At 41.9% G+C, this 26,390-nt stretch overlaps 2 protein-coding genes across 3 annotated transcripts; both read right to left on the bottom strand.

Moving 5' to 3' along the window:
• Positions 1-2,000: 2,000 nt before the first annotated feature.
• On the bottom strand, positions 2,001-14,679 carry LOC101463700 (perforin-1). Of its 2 annotated transcripts, none has more exons than XM_004568296.4 (10): positions 14,557-14,679; positions 9,256-9,527; positions 9,086-9,165; positions 7,965-8,010; positions 7,347-7,486; positions 7,104-7,242; positions 6,942-7,022; positions 3,767-4,263; positions 3,552-3,645; positions 2,001-3,056 (listed from the first exon to the last, which is right to left on the bottom strand). In XM_004568296.4, the coding sequence occupies exons 2-10, from the start codon at positions 9,523-9,525 to the stop codon at positions 2,847-2,849; spliced, it is 1,557 nt and encodes a 518-aa protein (XP_004568353.1). In that variant the 5' UTR covers positions 9,526-9,527; positions 14,557-14,679; the 3' UTR covers positions 2,001-2,846. The 2 variants fall into 2 exon arrangements, with proteins under 2 accessions (XP_004568353.1, XP_076740861.1); XM_076884746.1 differs by lacking the exon at positions 14,557-14,679 and adding an exon at positions 10,276-10,537.
• A 3,850-nt stretch (positions 14,680-18,529) lies between these two features.
• LOC101487996 (actin, cytoplasmic 1-like) lies at positions 18,530-19,654 on the bottom strand. The gene is given in 5 exon segments (XM_076884744.1): positions 18,530-18,577; positions 18,579-18,674; positions 18,847-19,028; positions 19,125-19,316; positions 19,410-19,654. Coding segments are annotated over 5 exon segments (762 nt in total). The 5' UTR covers position 19,654.
• Between the last annotated feature and the right edge of the window lie 6,736 nt (positions 19,655-26,390).

The raw sequence follows: 26,390 nt of genomic DNA, 5'->3' as shown, positions 1-26,390 counted from the left end.
GTATGTATTTATTTATAACTTTTAAGTTATTACAATCAGACATGACCGGGGATAGGAACGGGAAAGACATAGACAAGAGAAGTTCAAGAAAAGGAGAGGGAAAGAAAAACAGGGGGAGAGGGACAGTGAGAAAAGACACAAAAAATCTGCTACATCACTTGCCATGCAACACTCTGCAGCATGGCGCTGCAGCAACATGCCAGCTACGCCAGAGTGGACCGCCCCTGGGCCCAGAGCCCCGAGGTCCTAAGCTGGGTGCTTCTGCCGGCTGCTTGGTAGGGCCTGGCGCCCGTGGCTCTGTCAGGCCCTGCCACGCAGCCTCAGGGAGTCAGCCAGTACACATCCGAGCACCCAGCCTCAGACACTGAGTGGAAGATCTACTTGATTTTTTACTGTGAGCCGAATGGTGAATTTTACTGTTAGAAGCAGCTTTGATGGATTTGTGTTTAACTTGGTAAATAAAACAAACAAAAAACATGGAAACCCCGGGGCCCGCTGGGGAACTGGGAGAGTACTATTGCCATTAGCACCAATGTACATCTACCTCTGCATGTCATGACTACTCTATTACTTTGCAAGCTTCTATCGATAGTGTCAGCTTTGACTGGAGGCTTTAGCTGAACTAAAAGCTACTTTGCTGCTATTTTGAATGATTTTTTTTTTTTTTTTCTTCTTTTGGCCTGTCCCGTTTGGCTCTTTTGCCATCAAAATTGTTGTCTAAAGGCAAAGAAAGATGCCCAACGGATTTACTTTACCAAACTGACCATCCCAGCCTTGCCGTAATGGTCCATTTGATTCACCTTTTATTGTTTATTTTATTTTCACTTACTGAATACGGGACAGACTTGACTGGGGGAAAGAAGGGGAGAAAGAAAGAGGGAAAGAGAAACAGCTGAGAAGAGGGACGGGGGAGAAGGGCAAAAGACAAAAACCAACAGAACGGGCAGAGAAAAAAAAAATGCATATATCAATCACCTGGATCACCTGCTGAGAAAGAAAAAAGAAAGCAAGCAGAAGAGAACAAGAGTAATAGAATAAACAGCATCACAATGATATATGGGAATATGACAGTAAATACTAAATATTAAACATTATTGTGCAGCACATAAGATCAACAGAACACAGTGTGCTTTGAGGTAGGAGCCAAAAAGGGTGTAGTTTGTGGGTGTGATCACCCGTGTGTACACCTGTGAGCATGGACGCGCTTGTTTTTTGTTTTTTAAAAGGTTCCTTCATGTAATAATCTGCTAGAGGGTGTGGGGGGGCCACAGCCCCGTCCTCCAGGGCGTGAAGCAGGTGTGGAGGAGATCAAAACTCCAGACATCCAGAGCAAAACTCCAGACATCCAGAGGCCCCCAGAACACAAGAGACCAAGGAAGACCAACAGAGGGGCAGCTGCGCCACTGTCCCGGAAAGAGCTGAGGAGAGTCCCAGATGAGGGCTCACTCAGCAGCCGTGGAGCAGAAGCCAGGGGGAGTTGCAGTGACGCGCCCGTGAGCTCCGCCGGCAGCCAGCTGCGCCTGAGTGACCGAGCCCCAGGCCGAGAGGCCGGGGGCACCCCACCTCCGAAGTGGCCCGAGCGAGCCCCAGGCTCCAGGCCCCGATAAGCGGCCGCCAAGGAGTGAGCCGGTGTGTACCTGGACGCCCATCCCCGGACACAAAGAACCACCAACGCACCGATGTCTGAGGGGGTCCGCCACTGGCAGGGGAAGTGGTGGTAGGGGGAGATAGGCCTCCAAACCTTGGAGGGCCTGAGATGTCCCCAGATACTTCCTTCTCATCAATGTGCCTCACCAGCAGTGTTGTAGAGCTACATATGCTTCTTCAAATTGTAACTTGGAGACAATTATTGTCAGTCACTATAATATATATATATTTTTATAGTAAAAAAATAATGCAGCTGGGATGCAGATACACACACATACACTCACACAACATGGATTCCCTTATAATTAGGTTTATCTGAAAATTAGTTACAGTAAAACAGCAACAGTACACGTATCTTTTATTTATTTATTTTTAGTTTGTGGCAATGATTTTTTTAAACATTTTAAGAGTAATAAAAATCAAAAACATTATCAAATCCTTTTCTTGATTTGCAAATGAATTAAGCTATTTTAAGCTGTATAAAAAAGGTAGTGGGTTCATAGTGTAATATTTTACAGTTTGAGAATGGGAGGAGACACAAATTCCTCAGGGGTGCATCAGCTCTTTGTGAGTAAGGGAGCAGCCACAAGAAGCTACTAGGTGTAAAAACGTATTCTGAGTACTTCTTGTAAGAAATTACCATCAAAACCTGTCGTTATTCACCACGTTATAATTTTGAGGGTATATAACTTCATTCATACACATTTTAAAATCACCAGATGCTGAATTTAAAAATAATTTCCCCAGAAATTCCTACTTTTTAAAATCTGTATATCCAGACAAATGCACTTGTGTTTGACCTGCCCACACTGTGACATGAAGTATAATAGTCTTTTGTTTAACAAATATTATGTGATATTTTCTTGTTGTGTTATCACGTTTCTTTCTTTCTTTTTTTAATTTAACATTACCGTGCTTTTTTCATTTGTTTGAGAAGGTAAAAAAAAGGGTTACATGTATTTGACAAACTGAAATCAAGTATAATCTGAAAAAAATGAAACTACATATGTATATAAAATATAAAAAATAACTGAATGACAAATGAAAAGAAGATCAAATTTAAAAAAATGGATATGTACGATATATATACGAGGAAAATGAAAGAAAAAACCCATCAGTCATGTGACTCTTATGTGATCAACAGATTTATCACAATTGATTATAGGAGAAAGACATGCAGCCCCAAAATGCATTTCTCATTATGGAGATGGTGTATATTGGTGACACCAGGCTCCTGTGAGATGTGAGTCGCAGGTCAGAGTGGTCTTGAACTCATAGCTGCCACTGTCAGCTGAACAGGAAAATATACGTGTCCCCTGAGTTGGACGCCGGGAACATGATCCCAGAAGATCATCATAGAACAGATCCTCATCCCATAATTCAACATACACATCACTGTGTGTGTCCACCTTCATGAGAAAAAAAGCATTAAAAATAGGATTTAATATACTGTTGTCCTACAAATAATATGCTTGAGATTTTGTACCATATACAATAGTGACAATGGTAATTCACATCTAATTCATAGAATGTAAATTCTGGTAGCACTGTTGTGTTTTTGATATATATGTCATATTGTTACATATTTTAAATAAGGAGGAAAATGTGCAGTAGCAAGATTTGCATTCAGTACTTTATGACACATGGTTGACATTGTTAAAGCATTCATATTAACCGAAATCATTACCTTAAATTGTTTAAATATACCTGATGAAAGAATTAGTTCTGCTTAAACTTAACCAAATGGAAATAAATAACCTCAGTTAAAGAACAGCTAAAGTTAACTGTATATAAAAGATGTAAGTAGCCCAAGTTCTAAAAATTGAAATCAGTACATCAAACCTGCAGTATTAAAATTCCTTTAATATGATCCTTGATCTTATATGTAGTCAGGGTTCACTGACCTGTCCAAGATCAAAATAAGCATTCCATCGGGGATAACTTGATTCGATCATGCGAGTCTGATGATTGATGGAACCAAACCTCAGTTTAACATAGCTGTGAGTAGGAGAAAGACACAAAGATGAATAATATTGCAGATTTCTAAATCTCTAAATCCTAGAGATTCGGAAATCTTTAGAAAACTCTAAATCCTAATCCCTAACCATGCTGGTCTCACCTGTCAGTTGGGCCAAGATGATCTCCTTTCAGATTCCAGGCCTGGATGATTTCCACAGTTAGCTTCCCCCTCCAGGCTTGTCGAGGACAACAGTTGAAATCTAGGTTAGAATTGCCCCGCCAGCAATTTCGTTGGCTGTGTGATTGACTCACATCATTGTCTGTTATGTACTGCTCTATGGCAGCCTTCATCCCTGACTTCTTTGTGCCTTTCGGTATCAGCTGATACATTGGGCGAATGAAGTAGGAAGCAACATCTGCATGATCCTTCAGACTGTTCAGCCAGTTTTTAAAACCCAGGGAGTCATCATAGGCAAGTGAAAACTCTCCCAACCACCCATCACCTCCCACCACATCCGTATAGTGTTGGTGGAGACCAGAGCTATACCTAGTGGCAACATCCCGGTTTTCCAGGAGGTTTTTGCAAGAACCTTGGACAGCAGATGGATTCAGCTTTCCCAAGCCAATGGAGACACCCATCGACAGGCAGGAGTGTAACTAGAAGGCAGGAGAAGACATAAGATGCAGGACTTCCATTAAATAGGAACACATGCCAAAGAGAAGCGCTTGTGATGTTAGGCCTACATGTCATGGAACTTGTGAACTAAGTGTGTCACTCAAGGGTTATTGAAAATGTCCTAAAAATATCCTGGTGTAGAGCCAATTTAAAATGTAATAAGAAAGCTTTGTTTAAACAAAGAAAGGTATTCATGTCTCATTGTTCTGGTTCTCTCTGTATTATTGAAGGTTCTTTACCTTACAATAAACACAGTTCCTTGAGACAACTTTTGCTGTGCTATATAAATCAAACTGAACTGAGCTTCTGTCACTGGACCTTTGTGCAGTATTGGCCAGTTGTGGCTTTCCTCCCAGAGGGTACACAGTGTGGTCAATTTCCCTGTGCCTGGTATGGTAACTTATTTTTCTTTGTCTTTGTCTTTTTGTATTTTCTGTTTGTTAATGCACTTTATTGATATTTGTTAAAATGCAGATGTTACAAATTACTTATACATGCATTCAGTGTTGAAAATTTTGGCAATGCTAACCATCACATGATTTCTTGTAAATTATGTGTACAGATCCAGATCCATACTGTTCATATTATTCCTAAAAAAGTAAAGTGGAAACAATTTGTAGTTGATCGTTAATTCGTTAAGTCTTTAAAATGTCCGCAGGTGTTTCTCTCTCTCTCTCTCTTTTTACCAAGTCCTGATGCCTGTTTCGGCTAGGAGGAGGCAAGAGTGAAATCACCATTCACCTGATTTACGCTATTCATGCCCACTGGCAGTTGAGAAATTTGAAAAACAGATAAAGAAAAATGGAGAAAAGGAGAGATAACAATGAAGAAAATGTCAAATATAAGTAAGTAAGTAAATGTAAGTAATCAGCAATTTTCAAACAGCAGTCGGTTGGATGTGTCTTTGTCACAGGTGGAACTAGTCAGGCAAGTTCTTGTCACAGACAGTGGGGAGCTGACGGTGTGTAGAGAGAACACTGGATCCAAATGCAGACTAAAACGGAGCGTGAAACGTGACTTGGACAAAAAGTGAGCCGTTTCTTGTGGCTGATAAGAACAGTACACAAACAAAACAAAGGCGAGTGGGGCGAAAACTAAACTAGAACCTAAACTGGAGAACTTAAACTTTGATTACTATGACAAAAACATGAATCAGAACAGGTGCATGTAGGAAAATATGAATATAAACATGAATCATGAACTACCTGAAACTTGACATGACATGAAAGAAAGAACACAGAACAACAGGACAAAGACTGAAGGAAACACACAGACTAAATACACACAGGAGGTGATCAGGGGAAGTGGAAACACATGGGGAAACAGCTGACACAAATGAACATAACAACGTCACAGGGGAAGAGTAAAACTAAGCACATTGAACAAAGAAACACGAAACTTTCAAAATAAAACAGGAAACATAGCGAGACGTAGACATGACAACCCAGAGTTTACAATATGAAACACGTGGACAAGAAATATAAAACAACTAGCACAGAAGGCCTGGGTAAAACAGACTAAACTAAAATTCACAGCCAATTAATAATAATCCCAACCTCCACATTATCTTCAAAATATAACAAAAGAGATGAAAACCAACTGAAACTGCTGGGTCACAGAACCAGCTGCTGACAGTTCTCATACAGAAGTGGCTAAAATACACTACATTTCCAAAAGTATTCACTAATCCATCCAAATCATTGAATTCAGGTGTTCCAATAACTTCCGTGATCACAGGTGTATAAAATCAAGCACCTAGGCATGCTACAAACATTTGTGAAATACATGAAAGTTTGGTGGAGGGAGGATTGTGGTGTGGGGTTGTTTTTCAGGAGTTGGGCTCGGCCCCTTAGTCCCAGTGAAAGGAACGCTTGATGCTTCAATACACTAAGGTATTTTGGACATGCTCCCAACTTTGTGGGAACAGTTTGGGAATGACCCCTTCCTGTTTCAACATAACTGAGTACCAGTGCAGACAGCAAGATCCATAAAGAAATGGATGAGTGAGTTTGGTGTGGAGGAACTTGACAGGCTCACACAGAGTCCTGACCTCAACCTGACAGAACCTTTGCAATGAATTAAAGCAGAGTTCTCATCTAATACCAGTGTCTGACCTCACAAATGTGCTTCTTGAAGAATGATCAAAAATTCCCATGAACACACTCCTAAAACTTATGGAAAGCCTTACCTGGAGAGTTCAAGCTATTATAGCTGATGTCATAATGAACCCTATGGATTAAGTATGGGGTGTTACTCGGGTTGATATGCATGTAAAGGCAGACAAGCAAACACTTTTGGCAAAATAAGTGTTAAAAGGTGCCGTGTTTATGGTTGTTGTTGATGTTGAAAATGGCAGCGACAGAAGCTAGAGGTTTTTCAGCACAGCAGAGAGAGCTCCTGATGGACTGTGAGACAATTATAGAGATAAGGTACAATGGTTTCTTTCACTTTGGTCAGTAGAACAACTGAGAGAATATCTTTTGGAAGGGAATAAGCTCCTTGCATTCATATACAAATGCAATAAGAATGATGTCACTATTCAGTTGTTGCCAAAAAACCAAACAAAAACACAACTATTTAGCATCCCTTATGTTCTTATTCATATGGAGTAGAAATATGCAGTCTGGTGACTGTGTGCAGGCAAATGTTTTTCATGTACCTCATTTGAGGAGAATCCGTTTAGTCTGGACAAACAGGTTCGTACAGCTGTGACTCGTCTAAGACGGCCACCAAGACGAACCTGTAATGTAGCACAAAGTTTTAATAAAAAAGTGTTTTTACTCCTGAAATAATCTAATTAACAGTGTTTCTGTGTTTTAACCTTGCGAATGTAATGTGTGCCGTAGGTATCTATGACCTCGTTGTACTGATCTCTGGTGGAGGAGTTATAGCGACTTGGCAAACTGGCCACATCCCTGCTGAACTCAGAGCTAAGAGTCGGTCTGCTTGATACCCGGTAACTAGATAGAATGAAACTGATTAGTAAATTATTAAAAACTGAAATTATATATTGTTAATCTAAACTTGTGGTATATGTGGTAATGCCAGGATTTTCACAGCTAACCGATAGTGAGTACAGGTGACCGTGTGTGTGCTCAAGGAGTAGTGGTCCTCTTTGGTCTTTTTTGTAGCAAATGCATATGCCATGGAGTGTGTTCCTCCAATCCCCACGCTGGTAGATATGGGATTTATATTTAGTCCAGCCTGATAAATAGAAATGTAATTTCATTACCATTTTTGTTTTTAATAATAGTCAATGTAATGTAAAAGTAATAAAAGTATTAGATATAATAAATACTGTCTTATTATTCATTCACTCAATTACTTTGAATATAATACTTTTTTTCTGGGGATCAAAAATATTAAATTGGAAATATTAAATGAAATAATGAGACAAGGAATTCATATTTGTATCACATTTACACAGCTCAGTGAGCCAAAATTTAATCAAATCAGCCCTTTTGATGAGAACTTGCACACTAAGGTTTTTATGTTATTACAGTCTGTTTGATTCAGTGCACATTTCACTTGTAAAAGAAAAAAAAAGAAACGAATCAGCATGCAATGTTGCTTACAAATTTTGCATTTCTATTAGTTTTAATAACAAGTAATTACAGTAACAGTATTTTGTAGTTTCAAACAGTAATTTTGAAACAAACAGTAAGTGCAAGATGCTTCCTACCTTCCAGTCGTGGATGTCCTGATCAGTGTTAGAGGTAAGTAGTGAACTGTGAACACAATTTGAAGGAGAAGAATGACTTTTTATTTACTTGTTTCATTTCTTTAAATTTTTTTTACAGTCAAGCATGGAGGGGAACCATTATGTTTTGGTGATGTTTTGTTGCTAAATGCTGACTTCACCAAATTTAGGGGCCAATGGATTTTATTTACCATAAAATCTCGGTCGAGAACCCTTTTCTGTCAGCCACAACACTTAAGGCTCGTCATGGATGGGTCTTCCAACATGCAAAAGAAGCATTAAGGTGATGGCCAAGCCAATCTCCAGACCTCAGTCCTATAGAAAATGTGGAGGGAGCTGAATCTTGGAGTTGCCAAATGACGGCCAAGAAATCTAAAGGATTTAGAGAATTTCTGTAGTGTGCCCCAGCAAATAAATATAAATTCAGTGTATGTAGTGAGATGCTGTTTCTATTCTATCAGACTGTTGTTGCCAGTATCCCCTATTTTACTGCCCTCAGCTTTTTACACTGTGATGGGAATGCAGTATGGTGAGTAAGAATAGTATGTGGCTGCACATATTACTGAAGAAGGCTGGCTTATTAATGGGCAGGACTGTGGATTCACTGGGAATTATTGTGGAAAGGTGTATGGAGAAAAAATACTAGTCACCCTCTCCATAATATTTTGAAGGGTCAGAGATGTAAACAGCAGGCTTCTTCTCCTAAGCAGTGTAGGACAGAACACATTAGAAGTTCTTTTGTTCCTACTGCTATGAGATTTCAAAATGCTGATAATCAACACAAGAAATTTGTGACCTGGTCATCACTTTACCTTCCAGTATTGTAAAAATTCACCCATCTTTGTTGTTTTATTCTACAGTTGAGGAAATATCATTTGATCCTTTTTTGAATATTAAAGTTTACTCACAAAGAAGTTAATAGTCGTTCATTTTGTTGGTGTTTCCTTTTAATGGAGAGAGACAAAGTGCCAACCAGACATCTAAGAAAAATATGTGTCTGTCATGGCTAACTGGTATTGTGACAGACTAGGTGAAGTAATGAGATGACAATGATCTCTGGGATGAAGTCCTTTCAGCAACAAATATACTACACTATACTGTACCTAACAGTGGTGTGTGCACTGCTGGAGATATCGGTTTTGCATTGGCTGATTGCACGCCAGTCGACAACAGAGGCCGGCAGCTGAAGATAAAAAAAACAGAACACCATGATTAAGATGTGCACATAACCTATCTACTATAGTTTGCTGGTAATCACAGTTTATCCATTTACTTTTTGTAGAGTTTTGTTTTGATTGCGGTTGGTGCAGAGAGTACAGGTGCCATCTGGTTTGCGGTAAGTAGCTACATCAATCAGGTAGGCTCCTTTTCGGCGCAGGGTGATGACATCAAATCCCTCCCCAATCAGGTTGTGGCCTGGTACAAATGGAGCAGACTCACACTTGCTGTTGTTCACTGTCATACAGGAAAGAACCGGGGAGTTCCATGACAGAAAGAGAAGGAGGCTCAGGTAAAGAGGAGGTGGGGTTGGACTGGAGCGCATGGCTGAAGTCAAAGACAAAACAGACAAAATGACAAAAGTTTTGCAAACAGGTTTTGTCTGGGTATCACAACAGGGGTTATCAATTCTCTTTATTTTAACTGTCACTGTTCTGACTGAGGTATGCAAGACTCAGTCTCAAAAGGAACAAAATGAAGCCATGAAAAATCCATTAAAAATTATTGGTAGCACTTTCTGTTACAGCTTGGAAATAATGTGGTATTGGTGAGGTCCTTTGTCAGTGACCAAGCACTCTGTGCTTACTGTGCTAGACCTCAGTCCAGTGTTGAACACTGTTGAGCTTAATATTTTATTACAGAGACTGAACACTTAATTACAAAAAATATTCAATAATATCAAAGTAGTTCTTCTACATCAACAGAGGTTATAGCTAATAGCTAAGAAATATTACACGGAACTTTATGTAGCTGACCAGAAACTGGTGTTACGACCCGTCTAGGGCCAGGCCATAACATGAGCGAGGCACTCGCTTCCCCCCCAAGACCCAAGCAGTCACACGAAACCAATCCGTTAGATATGAGGTGATTTATTTACAATGTGAATAAAGAGAACCAAAACGGGAGTGTCAACACTTCAGGGTGAGCCAAGGCCAAAACAATAAACAAAACAAACCTACACAAATCCCGCACCCCCGACCTTACCAAAACAAAGTCAAAAATAAAGACAGAGTCTGACCTCCTTAACTAACTCAAAACAGGAGAAAACGGGTGATCAAAAGAAATGGCAGCTCACCCCTACCCACTCCACTTCCACAACTTTCAAGCGTATACTGCAGCCAGCGGCTACCACAGGACTACTGCTGGGTGATGAGGAGAAACGCGAGGGCCTCTCCCGCTGTAGCACTCCAGCCTCCTTTTAATGGGCGGGTCCTCCAGCTGGATCCAATCACGCCGGGGCAGTATATCCACGCACCAATCGGAACAGGGCCCTGGCACAGCTAAATTAACATAGAAAAAAACACAACACCTGCACAAACAAACACATGGACATACAAGTTCGTAACACTGGAGACAATAATGTGGAAACAAAATCTTGCCTATGAGGCAAAACCCATTACTAATAGTTTAGCAATATATAGGCAACAATATGACAACCAGATTTTACCAAAATGGTCAAATCTGTGCATTAGAACTTTTGTATAATGACTTATGGTAGTAGCCCACAATAATAAGGCAATATTGGTTTATACTTACATTAGGATACTATTAACATATTATTAACATATTATTAACATATTATAATGCCGGCCGGCATTCTTTTTTGTTTGAAGCTAGCAATGTAAATATTATGTTTAATGTTGTGGCTAATTGTCTAAATATGTGTGTGTGGTTATTCTGTGCAATAACCAGCAAACAGGGCTAAAAATTGCACAAACCTTTATTTGTGTAATGAAACAAAAATGATATATTGCAGTATCATAGGTTTTGGCTCTGGGACATCACATGTGACTAATTTTCAATATTATATCTGTCTCCATTTATTTTAATGAATAAAATTTAAACTTTTTATCCTCAAATTTGATAAATGCTCATTGTTGTTCATTTCTTACTGGGGTAAATTGACATGGTAATTTACGCTATGGACCTAACCTGATCTGGAGCAGGTTAGGCTCCAGGTTAAAGACAGTAGGTCATACCTACTGACCACTCAATTCTTCAGAAATAAACATTCTTAAAGATCTACTGAACCACTGCATGGAGAGTAGGAGTAGGACAAAAAAAGATAATCACAACCAAACCATTTTTTTCCAATGGTATGTATGGTATTATATATTTCAATGGTATACTTATAATGGTAAGTTCCACTCACTTAAATTCAACAACTCACAGACACCTAAGTCAGCAGCCTCATACACAAAGAAGCCATCACACATGCAACGAAGTCTGTTTTGCAGACAGTGCAGCAGTCTCACGCTCTTACAAGTAACTCATAGATCAGTTCTTGAAACAAATACCTTTTGACGGTCTGGAGGGCAGAGCCCAAAAGAAGAGGCCTGGTCTGTTCCACAGTAGTGATGGACATGTTCAGTTTTCTGTGTTAAACTGAGTTTAACATATGAATTGCTTCTTTGTGTGAGTGGCTGCTGCTGTGTTCCTCAATAAATCAGAAGTCAGAATTTCTAGAATACCCTCTCAACTCATATTTCCCTCACTGAAAGTCAGAGCAGCACCAGCATTACTAAAATTGTTAACTTTTAATCTGTACTGACACTGTTGTGCATTTTTGACTCACTAAATAAGACATATGCAGAGGACCATATCCATGAATGCACTTTTAAAGTGCAAAAAAAAATGATACCTGAATGGTTCTGCCAAGAATCAAAACAAATGTTGTTTTTCTACAGTTCTACGTCCACAGGTTGTTGATTTTGCAAAACTGAAATTGTTCTGTTCAGTAGGGGTGGGTGGATCAACCCAAATATCGATAGTATCGACTTAATGCTGGTACTGACATTGAATTGTTACTATTGTGATCAGCTCAATGCGTTAGTTTTTTTCTCTTATGTAAGTTCAGTATGTTGCTACTGATCATCAAAAAGGAGACATGTCTGTGCAAACTGCTTCCCTCTCATGCAAGCACACTCTTGTCCGCTCCCTCCTCCCTGCTCAGTTGTGTTTAGTTGTCCTACAGTCATATGACTCAGATGCACTAAGCAAAACCATGCAAGCTGCAGTAAGTGAGAAATTGGAACAATATATAGAGCTACTTTACAGCTGTAAATCGAAACACTGCAAACAACGATGCCTGCTAGAAGGATGTTTTCTACTTTGGCAATCCTATGAACTTATATAAAGATATGAAAGACTATGAACAGCACAACTTTGTCTTAGAAAAGCAGCAAAAGAAATGAAGAGAGGATGAAGGAAATCGTTCAGACAGACCCAGATCCCTCGCACAGAGACAGAGCCCACTGTCACAGAGGGAAATTATAACCAGGTAGTTCATATATTGGCAGTGGCAGTGGGGGGTACAGTTGGTTAAGGGGCAGTGCTGGGGGGAGGCTGGTTAACGCAGCTGTGGTTATTTGGCTAATCTTACTTGCCTCCCCTGTCATTTAAAACATTAGAATGTCAGGACCAAGATGATGTGTGTGTGTGTGTGTGTGTGTGTGTGTGTGTGTGTGTGTGTGTGTGTGTGTGTGTGTGTGTGTGTGTGTGTGTGTGTGTGTGTGGAGAGTGAAGTGAAGTGATGGCTGAAATTTGAAGGAATATTAAAATGGATTTGCTACAAACTGAACACCTCTGTGCTGTGTTGGGTGAACCAGCAACATAAAGCCTGCTACAGTAATGTTTCAGCCATGACTGATGCTGGATCTACAGTAAAAAGGATTAAATTGTTATTCGTTATCATAGCTGTTACTTTAGCAGTCCAATGCCTGCTAAAGTAATATGATTACTTATAGACTATATTCAGATAATATATTCAGCCCAACATTATTTTATTGGAAATGAAATAATATACCTTTAACATGAACTATGAAAAATGTTAATGCGAATATACTCACCTTTTTGTGTTGACTGTCAGGTTATTTTATCATGGAACACATTTAAACAACATAAACTGACCCAAAGTGCTTTAAAGCTAGACACATTTGTCTTCCAGGTCTCCAATAAAACCCAAGAACAACAAAGTGTTTCAAAATACATGAAAAAGCTGAAAGGTGTGTCTTGTTGTGTTCACGGATTATTGCGGAAAGTAAAAATCACAGATTCAGTGTTCATTAAAATTTGTTCAGAATTTAGCAAATTGATGAACTCTCTCTACACTCTGCCTTTATAAGTTAAACGTATCGGTAGTACTGGCAATACTTGTATTTACTTGGTATTGGATAGATTGTAGTATCGCAGAACAATATGAGAGTTTCGCTTTTAAATCGGTTGGAAGAGCCACGTTTTCACTGAGTCTTCACTTCGTGCGGCACTCTGCAAGGAGAATGTGTTGTGCAGCTTGTTAAGCCGTACCATACTCAAACCACCAAATGAGGCGCAAACTGCGTGTCGAATTATCACGGGAATGTGCATGTATTCATTTGGTGATTAAGAAAATACATAAAATGCGGATATACTTGATTATAATCTGCTGTTTTTCTTTCTTTCTTTCTTTTATTCTACTGGGATTGCTCAACAGCACTAAGAACACCTGACCAATCAATAAAATATATTTCCATTTGGTCTGCGACAAATTAAAGCGTTTTGCGTTATTAGACTTTGGCACAGTCCATTTAAACATTTAAGTAGAGTAGGCTTAAATGTTTAAATGCCAGTTTAAAGTTTCAGAGCTCTAATGTGCAGACATCGCCTTAGGGGGAAAAGCAGCACTGAGCACGCACTCAGTGACAATAATAAGAATTAACTGCATTAAAATGTTTATTTTTGTGCCCTAAATCACCAGATTAACAGTTTGACCCAGAATTAATCTTTTGTCCTTTTTACAGCGTGATATTTTACTAAACATTTATTATTTATTTATTATTTTCTTAAATTTTAATCACCATTTAATTGTTGGTGGCACTCACAGAAATTGTTTACTGTGGGCGAAAAATACATATGATCTGTGAAACAGCCATTTTAGATTAGTCAGATACTGCCAACAGCACCATTTCATGTGAACGCGCAGGAGACACTCTGGGTTAATTTGGGGAACTGATAACCAGCTTCGTGTAACTGCTCATCCCAATTTCCAATGTCAGGGAAAGTCAATCCAGGTAATGGAAAACTATCCTGTATGTTGAACTGGCATTATAGTATCGGGTTCAGTGAAACCTTAGAGCATGAAACAAAATTATGTACCGTCTCTGCTCCAGGGACAAAAGAGATTTCAAACAGCTGCAACAAACTACCACAACTACACAGCCCGTCTTTAGATCTGTGCGCAGGTGTGCAGAGATATACGCTGAGAGCATGCACAAGAACCTTGCAAGTCTATTGTGTTGTGGAAGAACGTGGCCCCAAAACAGACTAAAAAAAACCCCAGTAAAATAGTGAAACAGAGTAAAATAAGCAAAAAACGAACCTTTATTTAGGAGAGCAGATAATCCAAAGAACAGCCGGTAACAAAAGTCCGTTTAAACCGCAAAAACAAAAAACAAACAAACAAAAAATTCACAAGGTACAACAAGTGCGGACAAACGCCGCAGAGAACTGAGCAGAGACAGAGGCTACAGCCAAAATACACACATGGCAATCAGGAAAAGACCAGGCAACGCCAGGGGACACAGATGAAACCAATAAGGTAAGACAAGACAGTGGAAGGAAAACGAAATATAGCGCACATGAGACAAGATGCTGTCAAAATAAAACGGGGAGTTACAAAACGTAGACTTCACGACACAGAACAGCAGGCCCTATTCCAGCATGCATACATTTGCACCTAAGAGAGTCAGATGAGCTGTTCAGCTTGTGTTAAGCACGTTCGTTATCAAACGACCTCCAGCACCAACATCGCAAAGGAAAATAAAGAACATAGATTTAATTTTAATGCAGCAGATCAGGAACTAGGAACAGCTGTCAGTGCTGACCATGATATTTAACTAAAAAAACAGGAGGGGAGAAATGACTCATTTTAATCTGCTTGGTCCACTGGAAACTGGAATTTTATTTTTGTATTTGGCTTTTAAATGTAATTATTCAGCTTTAACACACACACACACAAACTCTCTCTCTCTCTCTCTCTCTCTCTCTCTCTTACACACACACACACACACACACACACACACACACGCACACACACACACACACACACACACACACACACACACACACACACACACACTGTATCATCTATTTTGAATCCGGTGTCTTATTTTGAACACGATCTGTATTCTGTATTTATAAAACGAAACATACTTACAAAATACTAATGAACTACCTAAACACTTCTATTCGTTCTGTCTCCGTGACAGAGTAACCCATGTGACTAATTTCTTCCTTCTTAAAAATGTTTTCTTTCTTTCTTTCTTTCTTTCTTTCTTTCTTTCTTTCTTTCTTTCTTTCTTTCTTTCTTTCTACAGCACGATCAGTGACATATGTGAGACGTGTTCATATTTCTCGGTCCACGTGGTTAAAATGCAGGCTCTGCTCTGTAATGAAAAAAATTCTGGCAAACTGAAATGCCAGTGGAATGCTCCACAGTTTAATGTTTTGTCTCCATATAACCTTTTAATATAAAATCTCAGCTGTATAAGTTATCTTTTGCAGGAAATGTTCTGACTGTATTCTGTAAATATAGCTGCACAGGTGTGGCTCTGTTAGGTGTAGTTCTAATAGGTATTAGGCCAAAGCAGTACCTCTGACAATAATTGTATCCCAGTCCCCTAAAGCGCGCTCACGAGGAACCGCAACTTTGTTGTGTTCTGCAAAGGACCGCGCGACTCCAAAGTAGATAGTTTCTTTTCATTCGTCGGTGTGCTGCTCATTACTGATCTATGTTCGTGGCATAAACCTAGAATGTTGGAAAACCCCGCTATTGTATCGTTTTGAAAGTAAAGTGAATACATTTTAATATCAATTTCAAGCAAAATCAGTAAAATATCTTTTATTTATGTAGTTCAAGTTACTAATGCAAATGATTGTCTGCTAGATAAATAATTCAGATCTTCCTTTAATAAAATGGAAATTGGTAAACAAAATTATAACACTAAAGAGAAAAATACGTTTTAGTTATATAACTGTAACTGTTTTGCTCACCTTCGTTATCTTCTGGAGGTTTGTGGTTGGACCTATAGTGTACCAAAATCCATCTCCTCTTTGTAACCACTCTCTGTCTTACTTCAGTGTTACACATTTTATCAGGCTGTGACAGCCAAAAAGTATGTCCCCCTCTTCTATGATCAGTCCTTCCATAGCCAAGTGTTTTATTTTGCAAAGATTTCAAGGGACTTCTTGGTAACTTTATAAGCTTTAACAACACCATATGTTTAACTGATTGAGCTGAAGTCTTTAACGTGCTCTTCTTTCCTAGTAAAAAGTGACAACAAGTGAGGTTTATCAGAGCATCTGTTTAAAAGAGAAAAACCACACACACATACAGTACACTGCCTACTGCACTTGTTGCATCACTCAGACAACTGCATAGTTCATTTCAACAATAATTATAAGGGTAACATTTCTGTTGTTAAAACATCAAATGGTGGCAAATGAGTTACCTGTCTCCATGATCCAAACAAAGACTTCAATCTGGCCCAAACGGCTTCCTTCAATTCCCATAGTGGCCACCTGAGGGCAGACAATCCCCACAGACAAACAGGTGAAACTGTCCAACTCAACAGTATTTTAAAGCATATTTATATGCTTTCACATACATTTACATGGCACAAAAAAGTTTTTGGCCTGTATGGATAGTTTCTGCCTTTAAAACATCTATACCATGGCTTATTTATCTTTTCTTCTTTACAACTAATCTATCTGAAGACTGGAGACTGTCTGACACAAGAAGCTTGAGCCAATTAGAGCATGCCACGTCTAATTTCTGCTAATAATCCCAATGCTGACGATGCCTTTTGGAACATTTGATACAAACAAAAAACATTACCTGAAAAAAAAACAACCCGGTGTGAGGCTGGGACGTGGCCCCAGAGTAGACCCGGGACTGGAGAGGTTACAGATCTGCTTGGGAATGTCTCAGTGATCAGCAGGAGGAGGTGGCTGAGAGGTAGGAGGCATGAATATCTCTTCTTAGGCTGCTGAAGCCCAGCTCCAGATGAGCAGTATAAAAAGAATAGATAAATGGTGTATCTGTATTCTGCATAGCTTAATTAGTATAAATGCTTAAGGGAGACATTAAATTTTTTTAAAGACAGATATAGAATCACCAATCTTCTGGTTAGTAGGTGACCTGCTCTACCACCTGAGCTACAGCCACTCAAAATAGCAATTATACATTTATCTGTAGTGTCACGGCGGGGTGCTCCGATTGTGTTGATTTCACAACTCAGATGCAGATGCGGAGAGTAGAGTTGTGTTTGAACGAAAAGCGAGCTTTATTTAGCTGGTCACCTATATTTCTACATGCTGAGCACCTCTGATGCTTGCACTTGATTACCAAAATGGCAATCGTGAATATTTTGTCCAACACTGAGCTCACGATTATTTACCACAGTTATTCACTGATTTTATTGACAAAGATGTTTTTATTACAGAAATGTAAACAGACACCGAAAAAAGACAAAATGATCGTCATTTACAAATATTTGCATTAATTATTTGCATTAAAATAAAAGAAACCCTCATTAATCACCTAAATACAGTGCATCTCTAAGAAAAAGAAAAGTCTGCTGATAAAAAAATACTAATACAGAAAACAAAATTAAGTCATTAGAGCACGGCTTTTACCTTAACATTGTGCTATTAATTCATCTTTATAAATCAATATTTGCAGAAAAATAAGATAAAGTCTTTCCCTCCATTCATTGTAGCAGATGGCTATGAATAAAACTAGCAAAGTACTCAGAGGAAATGCCTCTCTACTTTCAATCAGTGTTCAGTGTTGTGTTTTACACCCCAAAATTTGTCAAATACATCTTCACGAAGCTTAACCCAATCTCTGCATTTCACTATATTATAAAATTGCTCAATCTGTAAGATGTAGATTTTCCAGATTTCACTGGGAAGAACACTTATAGTTAATAAGAGCATTAGTGTGAAAGCATATGTGTAATAATAAAGTAATAGTGAAGCAAAAAACAGAAGTTGTGCAAATTAGGCAGAACAAAAAAGTAATAGAATTTTGCTTGATTTATGAATTTATTAATGTACTGAGTGTTATCATACAAACTTTTCCAATATCAATGGGCTTAATTTTGGAAATAAATTCAGGCGGAAGAATTTCTCCCCATCAGGGTGCATGGTACCATACCCAGAGTGATGAATTAAAAATGGAAGAGGTGTAGGCTCGGCATACATCATTCTGGTGATGTAGACATGCATGCAGAGCCAGTCACTATGGGGTTTGTAGCAGTGTGTGCTTTGGTAGGTTGAGGGCAGTCTATCTAGAAGCACTTTCTGTGGACGATGCTGGCGCCAGACTCATCGTACTCCCTGCTTGCTGATCCACATGTCCTGGAAGGTGGACAGAGAAGCCAGGATGGAGCCTCCAATCCATACAGAGTACTTCCTCTCTGGGGGAGCAATAATCTGCAAGGGCAGAGATGAAGAGGGTTCAGCAATGAAGACTTTTAGGAAGTGCACTTACATTCTGCCAGACATACAAATTCAGCACAGTGTTAAATACCTTGTTCGTGTGAAAGTGAAGGACCTTTAAAAAAAGAGTGAGTATGAAAGAGTACATAAGAAGCAATAACTTTACCTTGATTTTTAGGTTTTTGGGTGCCAGTGAAGTGATCTCCTTCTGCATGCGGTCAGCAATGCCAGGGTACATGGTGGTACCTCCAGACAGCACAGTGTTGGCGTACAGGTCCTTACGGATGTCAACGTCACACTTCATGATGCTGTTAAAGGTAGTTTCATGGATACCACAAGACTCCATACCTGTGGAGAGTTGGAAAATTAGGGGTTAAGGTTAGCCTTGCTAAGGACTACTTTTTACAAATCACAGAAATCTGTCTTAAAACTGACGCTGCTTACCAAGGAATGAGGGCTGGAAGAGAGCCTCTGGGCAACGGAACCTCTCATTCCCAATAGTGATGACCTGTCCATCAGGCAGCTCATACTTCTTATCCAATGACGAAGAGCAGGCAGCTCTTTCAATCTCTCTCTCAAAGTCCAGGGCAACATAGCACAGATTCTCCTTAATGTCACGCACAATCTCACGCTCAGCTGTGAGACAAGAAAACCCCCAACTTTTTATTGTGAGTTTTAAATTTTTTCCTAGTTTTACACATCTTCTCTTGACTGTGTCCATGTGCTCACCTGTGGTGGTAAAGTTGTGGCCCCTCTCAGTGAGGATTTTACCAAGGTAGTCTGTGAGGTCCCTGCCAGCCAGGTCCAATCTGAGGATGGCATGGGGCAGAGCGTAGCCTTCATAGATGGGCACAGTGTGGGTCACACCGTCACCGGAGTCCATGACAATACCAGTGGTACGACCAGAGGCATACAGGGACAGCACTGCCTGGATGGCCACATACATGGCAGGAGTGTTGAAGGTCTCAAACATGGCCTGCAGGAGAGCAGGAGAAAAGAGATGATCAGTGAAACTAAAAGCCAAAGTACTCTGAAATAAACTCATATTGGTCATTCTGTCTCCAACCAAACAATTATTGTCCTCAACTATCTCCAATTTGCATATATTGTATGGTGGAAAATGTTAACGTTTATATGTAAGGGTAAGAAAGGCATTACTGACAAAAAAAAGACCCCCCTTCCCCAAAATCTTTTATTTACAATGTTTGGTTAAAATGTTCCGATTGTTCAAATATGTTATTTTCTTTATTTGTTGTAAAATAATGTGTGCCCCAGTCTCTAATGAGACATAGTGCTGGAAGGGTAGTTATTCCTCCGTTACACCACAAGAGGCAGTATCTCCTGAAATGAGCACCTCTAGCAGGCGTAAATATGCCAGGCCACTCACCATAATGCAGTGTGCCCAACAAGAGCTGTGTGAGACTATGTGCAAACATGTAACCATGAACCATGTCTATATATGTACAGAAGATAAAGGCGGACTCACAAAGCTACACTGGTTTCAATTCCTTTTAACCCAAGTGTGCAACATATAATAATTCATAATAATTGTTCTGAAATTTTAGCTTCACATATCTAATAAGTTTAATATATATATATATATATATATAAAAAACACCCAGCACGCCCCTGCGGGCGGTTTATCCTTCAAGCTCGGGTCCTCTACCAGAGGCCTGGGAGCTTGAGGGTCCTGCGCAGTATCTTAGCTGTTCCCAGGACTGCGCTCTTCTGGACAGAGATCTCCGATGTTGTTCCGGGGATCTGCTGGAGCCACTCGCCTAGCTTGGGAGTCACCGCACCTAGTGCTCCGATTACCACGGGGACCACCGTTACCTTCACCCTCCACATCCTCTCGAGCTCTTCTCTGAGCCCTTGGTATTTCTCCAGCTTCTCGTGTTCCTTCTTTCTGATATTGCTGTCATTCGGAACCGCTACATCGATCACTACGGCCGTCTTCTTCTGTTTGTCTACCACCACTATGTCCGGTTGGTTAGCCACCACCATTTTGTCCGTCTGTATCTGGAAGTCCCACAGGATCTTAGCTCGGTCATTCTCCACCACCCTTGGGGGCATCTCCCATTTTGACCTCGGGACTTCCAGGTTATACTCGGCACAGATGTTCCTGTACACTATGCCGGCCACTTGGTTATGGCGTTCCATGTATGCCTTGCCTGCTAGCATCTTGCACCCTGCTGTTATGTGCTGGATTGTCTCTGGGGCATCTTTACACAGCCTGCACCTGGGGTCTTGCCTGGTGTGATAGACCCCAGCCTCTATGGATCTTGTGCTCAGAGCTTGTTCTTGTGCTGCCATGATTAGTGCCTCTGTGCTGTCTTTCAGTCCAGCTTTGTCCAGCCACTGGTAGGATTTCTGGATATCAGCCACCTTCTCTATCTGCCGGTGGTACATACCGTGCAGGGGCCTGTCCTTCCATGATGGTTCCTCGTCTCCCTCCTCTTTCTTGGGTTTCTGCTGCCTGAGGTATTCACTGAGCACTCGGTCAGTTGGGGCCATCTTCCCAATGTATTCTTGGATGTTCCTTGTCTCATCTTGGACTGTGGTGCTGACACTCACCAGTCCCCGGCCCCCTTCTTTCCGCTTAGCGTACAGCCTCAGGGTGCTGGATTTGGGGTGAAACCCTCCATGCATGGTAAGGAGCTTTCTTGTCTTTATGTCAGTGGCTTCTATCTCCTCCTTTGGCCAGCCTATTACCCCAGCAGGGTACCTGATCACGGGCAGGGCGTACGTGTTGATGGCCCGGATCTTGTTCTTACCATTCAGCTGACTCCTCAGGACTTGCCTGACCCTCTGCAGGTACTTGGTGGTTGCAGCTTTTCTAGCGGCCTCTTCATGGTTCCCATTCGCCTGCGGGATCCCCAAGTACTTGTAACTGTCCTCTATGTCTGCAATGTTGCCTTCTGGTAGTTCAATCCCCTCAGTTCTGACTACCTTCCCTCTTTTTGTTACCATCCGACTACACTTCTCCAGTCCGAACGACATTCCAATGTCATTGCTGTATAGCCTGGTACTGTGGATCAGTGAATCGATGTCTCGTTCACTCTTGGCATACAGCTTGATGTCATCCATGTACAGGAGGTGGCTGACAACTGCTCCGTTCCGTAGTCGGTATCCGTAGCCAGTCTTGTTAATGATCTCACTGAGGGGGTTCAGGCCTATGCAGAACAGCAGTGGGGACAGAGCATCTCCTTGGTAGATCCCGCACTTGATGGTGACTTGTGCTATGGGCTTAGAGTTGGCCTCTAGTGTTGTACGCCACATCCCCATTGAGTTCCTGATGAAGGCTCTTAGGGTCCCATTGATCTTGTACAATTCTAGGCATTCCAGTATCCAGCTGTGGGGCATTGAGTCATAGGCCTTCTTGTAATCAATCCAGGCAGTGCACAGGTTGGTCAGTCTGGTCTTGCAGTCTCGGCTGATTGTTCTGTCTACCAGTAGCTGGTGTTTTGCGCCTCTGGTATTCTTGCCAATTCCTTTCTGTGTCCCGCTCATGTATTGACCCATGTGCCTGTTCATCTTAGCCGATATGATGCCTGACAGGAGCTTCCATGTAGTACTGAGGCAGGTTATTGGTCGGTAGTTGGAGGGGACCGGTCCCTTCTTGGGGTCCAGGACTGTCCGGCCTTCGGTTAGCCATTCCGGGTGTCTCTCGTTAACTAGCAGCTGGTTCATTTGTGCTGCCAGACGCTCGTGGAGTGCAGTCAGCTTCTTCAGCCAGTAGGCGTGAACCATGTCGGGCCCTGGTGCTGTCCAACTCTTCATACTGGAGACCCTTTCTTGGATATCTGCCACTGTGATGGTTACTGGACCCTGTTCAGGGAGGTCGCTGTGGTCAGCCCTCAGATCCTCTAGCCACTGAGCATTGCCGTTATGGGTTGCATCCTTCTCCCATATGCTCTTCCAGTATTGCTCCGTCTCCAGCCTTGGTGGTGCTGTTCTCTTATTGTTCCCTTGCCACTGAGAGTACACCTTTGCTGGTTCTGTGGAGAACAGCTGGTTTATTCTCCTGCCTTCTATCTCTCTGGTGTACCTCCTCAGGCGGCTGGCCAAGGCTGTGAGTCTTTGCTTGGCAGTTTCCAAGGCCTCAGGTATGGACAGCTTGCTGTATTTCTTAGGCACCTAATTTGTTGCACCTTTCTGCAACTCCGTTAGTTGGCTAACCTCCCTCCGTGCTACTTTGATCTTGCCCTCTAGCCTCCTTCTCCATGGAGGGTACTGCCCCTTGTCGCTGTTCAACTTGTAGCCAAGCATCTCACTGATCACTGCTGCCGTATTGTAGATCAGCTTGTTAGTGTCGGTAATCGTGGTTGTAGGTATTGCCCGTAGTGCTGCATTAACATCATAACAATGGGGATGTGGCGTACAACACTAGAGGCCAACTCCAAGCCCATAGCACAAGTTACCATCAAGTGCGGGATCTACCAAGGAGATGCTCTGTCCCCACTGCTGTTCTGCATAGGCCTGAACCCCCTCAGTGAGATCATTAACAAGACTGGCTACGGATACCGACTACGGAACGGAGCAGTTGTCAGCCACCTCCTGTACATGGATGACATCAAGCTGTATGCCAAGAGTGAACGAGACATCGATTCACTGATCCACACTACCAGGCTATACAGCAATGACATTGGAATGTCGTTCGGACTGGAGAAGTGTAGTCGGATGGTAACAAAGAGAGGGAAGGTAGTCAGAACTGAGGGGATTGAACTACCAGAAGGCAACATTGCAGACATAGAGGACAGTTACAAGTACCTGGGGATCCCGCAGGCGAATGGGAACCATGAAGAGGCCGCTAGAAAGGCTGCAACCACCAAGTACCTGCAGAGGGTCAGGCAAGTCCTGAGGAGTCAGCTGAATGGTAAGAACAAGATCCGGGCCATCAACAGGTATGCCCTGCCCGTGATCAGATACCCTGCTGGGGTAATAAGCTGGCCAAAGGAGGAGATAGAAACCACTGACATAAAGACAAGAAAGCTCCTTACCATGCATGGAGGGTTTCACCCCAAGTCCAGCACCCTGAGGCTGTACGATAAGCGGAAGGAAGGGGGCCGGGGACTGGTGAGTGTCAGCACCACAGTCCAAGATGAGACAAGGAACATCCAAGAATACATTGGGAAGATGGCCCCAACTGACCGAGTGCTCAGTGAATACCTCAGGCAGCAGAAACCCAAGAAAGAGGAGGGAGACGAGGAACCATCATGGAAGGACAGGCCCCTGCACGGTATGTACCACCGGCAGATAGAGGAGGTGGCTGATATCCAGAAATCCTACCAGTGGCTGGACAAAGCTGGACTGAAAGACAGCACAGAGGCACTAATCATGGCAGCACAAGAACAAGCTCTGAGCACAAGATCCATAGAGGCTGGGGTCTATCACACCAGGCAAGACCCCAGGTGCAGGCTGTGTAAAGATGCCCCAGAGACAATCCAGCACATAACAGCAGGGTGCAAGATGCTAGCAGGCAAGGCATACATGGAACGCCATAACCAAGTGGCCGGCATAGTGTACAGGAACATCTGTGCCGAGTATAACCTGGAAGTCCCGAGGTCAAAATGGGAGATGCCCCCAAGGGTGGTGGAGAATGACCGAGCTAAGATCCTGTGGGACTTCCAGATACAGACGGACAAAATGGTGGTGGCTAACCAACCGGACATAGTGGTGGTAGACAAACAGAAGAAGGCGGCCGTAGTGATCGATGTAGCGGTTCCGAATGACAGCAATATCAGGAAGAAGGAACACGAGAAGCTGGAGAAATACCAAGGGCTCAGAGAAGAGCTCGAGAGGATGTGGAGGGTGAAGGTAATGGTGGTCCCCGTGGTAATCGGAGCACTAGGTGCGGTGACTCCCAAGCTAGGCGAGTGGCTCCAGCAGATCCCGGGAACAACATCGGAAATCTCTGTCCAGAAGAGCGCAGTCCTGGGAACAGCTAAGATACTGCGCAGGACCCTCAAGCTCCCAGGCCTCTGGTAGAGGACCCGAGCTTGAAGGATAAACCGCCCGCAGGGGCGTGCTGGGTGTTTATATATATATATATATATATATACATATATATATATATATATATATATATATATATATATATATACAGGGTGGGCCATTTATATGGATACACCATAATAAAATGGGAATAGTTGGCGATATTAAAGTCCTGTTTGTGGCACATTAGTATATGTGAGGGGGCAAAACCCTCAAGATGGGTGGTGACCATGGTGGCCATTTAGAAGACCACCCATCTCCCATGCTATAGTTAGCAAACTGCTTGCTAAGTTTCGTGAAACTGGTTCAGTGTTGGATTTGCCAAAATGTGGATGCAAGAAAACTGTCACTAATGAAGAAACATCAGTGGCTGTCCTAGCTTCATTCAGCAAGAGCCCACAGTGTAGCACTCGCCTCATGTCACTGGAGAGTGGCATTAGTCGAACATCCCTTCGGCAGATATTAGCTACTCACAAATGGCACCCTTACAAACTCCAGCTACTGCAGCATCTCAACGAGGATGACCCAGATCAGCGCACAGAATTTGCAGAATGGGCAAAACAAAAATTGGAACAGGACCCTCAGTTCACGCAGAAGATTTTGTTCAGTGATGAGGCAAACTTTTATGTGAATGGTGAAGTTAACAAACAAAACCACCGCTATTGGTCTGACACTAACCCACATTGGATGGATCCCTCCAAGACTGTTGGAACAACAAAAGTGATGGTTTGGTGTGGTATATGGGGTACAACGATAGTGGGTCCATTCTTCATCAATGGAAACCTCAAGGCCACTGGATATTTGAAATTGCTACATGATGATGTGTTTCCCTCTTTATGCACTGAAGCTGGCACGTTCCCTGAGTTTTTCCAGCAAGATGGTGCACCACCACATTATGGGTGCCAGGTCCGAGCATTCCTAGATGAACAGTTTCCTGGAAAGTGGATTGGTCGTCGTGGGCCAGTTGAATGGCCCCCAAGGTCTCCCGATCTGACCCCCTTAGACTTTTATCTTTGGGGTCACCTGAAGGCAATTGTCTATGGTGTGAAGATACGAGATGTGCAGCACCTGAAACTACAGATACTGGATGCCTGTGCTGGCATTTCTCCTGCGGTGTTGCTATCAGTGTGTCAAGAGTGGGAGAAGAGGATTGCATTGACAATCCAACACAATGGGCAGCACATTGAACACATTTTATAAGTGGTCAGAAACTTGTAAATAACTCATGAAAGAATAAAGTTACGTTGAAACCAAGCACACCATTGTTTTTCTTGTGACATTACCAATAAGTTTGATGTGTCACATGGCCCTATTCCTATTGAAAAAACAAAAGTTGTTTCCAAGATGGCCGACTTCTAAATGGCCACCATGGTCACCACCCATCTTGAGGAGTTTCCCCCGTCACATATAATAATGGATTGCATTTCTATAGCGTTCAAAGCACTTTACACTATTCATTCACTCTCACATTCATACACTGGTGGAGGCAAGCTACAGTTGTAGCCACAGCTGCCCTGAGGCAGACTGACAGAGGCGAGGCTGCCATATTGCGCCATCGGCCCCTCTGGCCAACACCAGTAGGGGGTAGGTGTCTTGCCCAAGGACACAACGACCGAGACTGTCCGAGCCGGGGCTCGAACCGGCAACCTTCCAATTACAAGACGAGCACCCAACTCTTGAGCCACGATCACATATACTAATGTGCCACAAACAGGA

This window comes from Maylandia zebra, linkage group LG6, assembly GCF_041146795.1.
Source record: "Maylandia zebra isolate NMK-2024a linkage group LG6, Mzebra_GT3a, whole genome shotgun sequence".
Classification (NCBI taxonomy): Eukaryota; Metazoa; Chordata; class Actinopteri; order Cichliformes; family Cichlidae; genus Maylandia; species Maylandia zebra.
The sequence above is the reverse complement of the archived record's forward strand: the minus strand, read 5'-3'. Positions and strand labels throughout refer to the sequence as shown.